Source organism: Eimeria necatrix, genomic scaffold (genome assembly GCF_000499385.1).
Source record: "Eimeria necatrix Houghton genomic scaffold, Enh_scaff1885, whole genome shotgun sequence".
Lineage (NCBI taxonomy): Eukaryota > Apicomplexa > Conoidasida > Eucoccidiorida > Eimeriidae > Eimeria > Eimeria necatrix.
The window spans coordinates 1-5,854 of record NW_013652530.1 but is presented as its reverse complement, the minus strand read 5'-3'; the positions used below and the strand labels follow the sequence as shown (position 1 = coordinate 5,854).

The window sequence follows — 5,854 nt, the reverse complement described above, 5'->3', positions numbered from 1 at the left end:
GATTACACGCTGGACGCTCGCTGTCGCGTGGCTCTCATTTTGGGCCACTTCTCCAGTTTCCTCTTTGCTTGAGAAAATACCTGACCAAACAGGAGAGATCACTGGGCATCAGAACTCGACCGAAACAACAGCGGCAGAACTGTTGAACGAATTTGCAGGAGAGGAAGATGTCGCCTCAATAATGGCAGATTACGGCAATTCGACCGTACCCAGCGTGCTTATCAGTAGAGAACGCGATGACTGTCATCATGCGAGCGGAGCCAGCGCAGAAGTTTCAGCTGGTGGTGTAGGGACGTTCTTGCACGCTCCTGAAGAAACAAGTACGACTCCTGTAGTTATAGTTGATGAAACCGGTCGATCATTCGGCCCTTGCCCAAAATCCGTCCTCCAGAAAAAGCCGTATTACGGTAGCAAAGCAGCTGTTGCGGACATGCATGAGGGGCAGCCCATCTCTCTGGGAAGCGTCAAACAAACAGTGGACCTGACACGACTAGGCCTTGATCGACAGTTTAATGAAAAGGCATATGAGTCACTGAAAGTCTGTAACAACCTTTTCTTCTCGGGAGGCGAAGGTATGCGCAATTTTTCCGATCCTGCTTGCGTTGTCGCCCACCTGGATGAAGCATCACTAAGCATTAGGACCCTCGACAAAGCAAGTCTCCGAAAGCTCCACCCCAGGCTAAAAGCCGCACTTGTTCTCGCATCAAACCTCACTTTGAGGAGACAAAAAAAAAGAATGGATCCGTAAGCTTACTTCCTCAAATACCTTGCATTTGGCTTGGCACGTCGTCGAAACTTTCTCAGAAATGAACGTGAGCATGGTGGAGTCTAATGTTGGAGAGGCTCTAAATAGCATTGTCATGAAGGATCTACGTCTTCTCCAGCCCTTGAAGGATCTTATTCAATTCGGTTTGTCCCCCACATTGCACATATCCTACAGCCAATCTTAGGCATGATCCCTAAATCAGCTGAGCAGTGGCTGCGTTTTCTGTAGATGAAGAATGCTGAATAGCCAACTTCAACATCCAGACAAGCGTGAGCGAGCAGTACTGTTTTACAATGTCCTCCTGATGACACTGCAGCTACTACGTGCACTACGTATGAAGAATACCCCGAAAAATCTCGGCAGGACACGGTGCGTTTCCCCAGCCCCGACAGCCCACAGTACAAGACGTATCCTAAACCCTAAACCCTAAACCCTAAACCCTAAACCCTAAACCCTAAACCCTAAACCCTAAACCCTAAACGCTAAACCCTCAACCCTCAACCCTAAACCCTCAACCCTAAACCCTAAACCCTAAACCCCCTAAACCCTAAACCCTAAACCCAAAACCCTAAACCCTAAACCCTAAACCCTAAACCCTAAACCCTAAACCCTAAACCCTAAACCCTAAACCCTATCCCTAAACCCTAAACCCTAACCCTGAAGGGCGAAATGTTGCACAGCGAAGTCAACAAACTGTTCACCAACGCGGGGGTGTTTCCCGCGCCCTGCATAAACCCTAAACCCTAAACCCTAAACCCTAAACCCTAAACCCTAAACCCTAAACCCTAAACCCTAAACCCCCCTAAACCCTAAACCCTAAACCCTAAACCCTAAACCCTAAACCCTAAACCCTAAACCCTAAACCCCAAACCTAACCCCAAACCCTAAACCCTAAACCCCCTAAACCCTAAACCCTAAACCCTAAACCCTAAACCCTAAACCCTAAACCCTAAACCCTAAACCCCAAACCCTAAACCCTAAACCCTAAACCCTAAAGCCTAAACCCTAAACCCTAAACCCTAAACCCTAAACCGCAAAACCCTATGCTTCAATTCTAAACTCTAAACCCTAAGTCCTAAACCCTACACGCTCAGCGCTACATCGTAATGCCTAAAATGCTAGTTGATGGTAATCGTCTTCTAATAGATTGTTTCAATGTTTTATTTTTTTTGCTACAACTGCATTGAATTCGATCAATAGGCATTGCGGCGACATCGTCATTACTGACTCCCGCCTTGTGAATGCAAGGACGTTTGCTGTAATTGATGCGAGAGGTGCAAAGCCATGTAATTCATATTTGAATTCCCGTGTATATTCTGTGAATTGAGCACGAGAAAGAACCCCAATCATGCTGCTCAGCCCCCGCTAAGAGTGCTGCATAGCCTAGTACGGAGTCTGCTTATCTATTACCAGTAATGGAACCTTAATGCAGCTGAATGCACCAAGTTACAACACAAAAATTCAACTCAAATATATAGCCCAGGGAATAAATACAGTGAGTCGGTGTGTCTGTAGACTTGCCCATGCCTAAGACGGGTTGACCATTGACAACGCCTAATACTGTACAAAAGTTTGACCCCAACTGCCAAAGAAGGACACGTTTTATGCGCGTTTATGGCTCTATGTGAATTCAGCTCTGCATAACAAGCTCTGCATAACAAGGTTGCAGCGTCGTAGATCCATTCCCTTTTATCAGATCCAGAGTAGAAACTGAGTTAACGGGCTGCCACTGCAGGCTTTCACTGTAATATCATTTTCCCCCAAAATCTCCCAAACGTAGGCTTACGATGAGCTGAGCTGAAGAGACATTTTGAAGCGTCTTGTCACGTACGTAATAGGCGGGCGGCACGGCTAGTTTGCGAGCTTGGAATGACTGGCAAGATGCAGGAGACACTGATATCCCATAAACACACTATTCGTGAAATGATATTTTATGCTGTACATGACACTGGAAAGTAGAACTGTGCGCTTAGCTTTTCGGAATTAGTCTCCACTGTGCGTTGGGGAATTAGTTTCCAGTCTGCGTTGGCTAGCACCGTGAGGCTCCAGATCACCAGGTCACTGTGACAACGCGGCTGGACGGTTCATTGAGGATCACGGGAAGGAAAGAACATGCCTCCCTGTAAAGGACTAGCGTTGAATTGTTTTAAAGAAAGACAACGCGTGCCATATTTCTGCGTTGCCAAGTATGAGCTGCTTGTTGTTTATAATGCCCGCCTGCTTCCTTGCTCCTACTGGAGCCAACGCCGTCGTCGAAGCAGAACATCAATCTCAGATCACAATGAGCACTTATACTCAGGAAAATGAAATACCGGTGCAGCATTATAACCTCCCAGGGGTGATGGGAAAACGTCACAACACTACTTCTTTCCTCACTGCTCTGGCATTGTTGTCAGTCTCAGTGGCCGTGGGATTCGTCATCATGCACTGCTACATGTCCTTAAGGCCTTATTCGCTTGGAAAAATAAACGGTCCACGTGGGCGGTCTTTGTCAGCTGGCGGCAAATTTCCTTGTTCCGTAGGTCTTAAAATTCGAGCATCCATGCGGGCGGATTTTGGGGAGAGCAGGGCAGTATTCCAACAATCTAGCAATGCATGTGCTCTTCACGAGATTTTCCCTGAAACGTAGCGTATATCGGTTAAATTTGCTTGCTACACTGGCAGCAGCTATCTAGAGAAAACGTTGTTACCCATTCGGGGCGTAAGGTTGAACTACCGGCTCTCAACATGATGAGATAGCACTGTGTCCGCAGTCTGCAGCCCGCCTTTCACCAAGTATTACATGCTAGAAGCTGGGATTTTGTGAAGCCACTGACGTTGGAAGAAGCAGTGTCACGTACACAATGTTAATTCTCTATTTACGCCGGCGACTGTGTCGTTTCAGGGCCAGGTAAAGGTTGTCGTACGTGTAAAATTGATAATTGGCTCTGCGACATCCTTGACAAAAATTCTAGGCAGTGCTGCCGAAGATTCTCCACGTGCGTTTGCAGAATGAGGCAAAACAAACCAGTTTTGGAGAATGCCGCAGGGCAGATAAAGCAGCAGCATAATACCGGTTAGGCCGTTAACTTCGTGAGACCAACGCTACTTCCCTTGCTGCATGGAGTGCTTCCTGCTTTGCGGAAACATGGAATGCGATCGGGTCTTTGTGGTCTTCCGGAAGGCTCATCAACTCTTCAATGGCTTTCCAGCTTTGTTGCTACTAAAGCATCCTATGCCACACTCCATGCAAACTGGACATTTTCCCTTGGCGTTCTCTCTTCTGCGCAAGAGTCACTCACGGGACTGCCACTTCAGGCCTTGGGTCAGTAGTCAGCCTTTTTATTATCGCAGTAGCAAGAAAAGCCTATCCTGTAACCTTAAAATGCGTGTTGTGGAATAATTTTGTCACGTCTGTTGCCTATGTAGCGCCCGTAAACATCTGAATGGTTTTCATGATTTGCTTGAAAAGCTTTCGACAGGCCGCAGTTGGCAGCCTGCTGGGCTGGTTCCAAAATACTTTCCACGCATTACAATATCAACGTATCGCTCAAGGTATTGGTATCAGTGCACTTTGACGCATCCCATTTCCTGCTTCATGCAGACCTTTGGAAAATCGTGGCTCTGTGCAAAGGCTGAAGAAGGAAAATGGCAAGGTGGCGGAAGTGCATGAAGATGAAATAAAAATATGGAATATCAAGGAGGGCTTGGTATTGTCAGTGCAAATTTAGTGACGCTCACTAGTTGAAAAGGTGTTGAATCAAGGTATAAACTTCCACACGTGCAGCGAACGGGATTCAAATTGCTAGCCCAATGAAACTCACGGATTTATATCTCTCCATATTAGCCCCTGTACTGCTACTCCCAACATTGTTCCTTCCTTAAGATTCCTTTGCACCCTGAAGTTTTCGATTTGTTGCTGCCCAATGTAGTTGTGTTTTCGGTCTAAGTGAGGTTTCTGAAATAACTGGCGAACCACGGAGAAGTGCGTGGGGCGTACGAATGAGCTCTATGGCTATGCACATGCACCACGCGAAACAAAAGTCGGCATAATGCCACGTACGTCAGTGCACTATGATACCTTGCACCGTGGAACGCAATACAGCGCGTCCACACATGCTGCAAACAAAAGGCGCCACAATGGCTGCATCGATTTCACAACGTTAAGTCTTAATACTGTCATGGCATTTACGTTGCAAACTTAGCCCATGCAGTTACTCAGCAACAGCGCAGTCTGAGTTTCCTCTGGTGCTCCTGCCTTCCTAAAAGGACGTTTGAAGCGCCAACACGGACTAAAGAATAAATCTACGAGAAAAGGTGCGCATTCAAAAAACGTTGCTTAACTTCATTGCTTCTGCCTCATGGACGCAAATTTTTACACTAATTGTGAAGGCAAACCATCGCTGGCCTTAGAAACACCGGAGAGTGCCTTCGCGCCTCTTGAAACGCCTGCTTTAAAGTGACGGACAAGATGCGGAGCGGATTTTGTGCGTCCGCTGTGGTTGTCTGCGAGCTGGAAGACCTTGAGGGGAGGGTTCAATGCGAAGTGCATGCCGTTGCTAAAAGGTGTGAGAACGCTCACTTGTGGTGCCGTTGCCAGTATCTGTGCTGACAGAAACTTTGCTATGGGGGTTGCGTATGGCTTAGCAAGTATGTATTACTCTAGCTCTAATATCCTGATGGACCGATGGGACATTTGTCCAGTGCGTTGGACGCGCAGTAGGAGTGCGAAAGTGTGGGCCCAATTTCCGGACGGATTAATGCCAACGCCCGTGGCAGCACATCTTGACAAGATTCGGATTTTGTGCGTCCGCTGTGGTTGTCTGCGAGCTGGAAGACCTTGAGGGGAGGGTTCAATGCGAAGTGCATGCCGTTGCTAAAAGGTGTGAGAACGCTCACTTGTGGTGCCGTTGCCAGTATCTGTGCTGACGGAAACTTTGGCTGTGTGAGTTGCGTATGGCTTAGCAAGCATGTATTACTCTAGCTCTAATGTCCTGATGGACCGATAGGACATTTGCCCAGTGGGTTGGACGCGCAGTAGGAGTGCGAAAAGTATGGGCCCAATTTCCGGATGGATTAATGCCAACGCCCGTGGCAGCACATCTTGAC

General features: G+C 47.5%; 1 protein-coding gene across 1 annotated transcript; it reads left to right on the top strand.

Annotated features, from left to right (window-relative positions):
* Positions 1–181: 181 nt before the first annotated feature.
* On the top strand, positions 182–748 carry ENH_00024210 (hypothetical protein; the record flags this gene model as incomplete). The annotated part of the gene is made up of 1 exon (XM_013579728.1): positions 182–748. One exon carries the CDS (start codon positions 182–184, stop codon positions 746–748), a length of 567 nt encoding a protein of 188 aa, XP_013435182.1.
* Between the last annotated feature and the right edge of the window lie 5,106 nt (positions 749–5,854).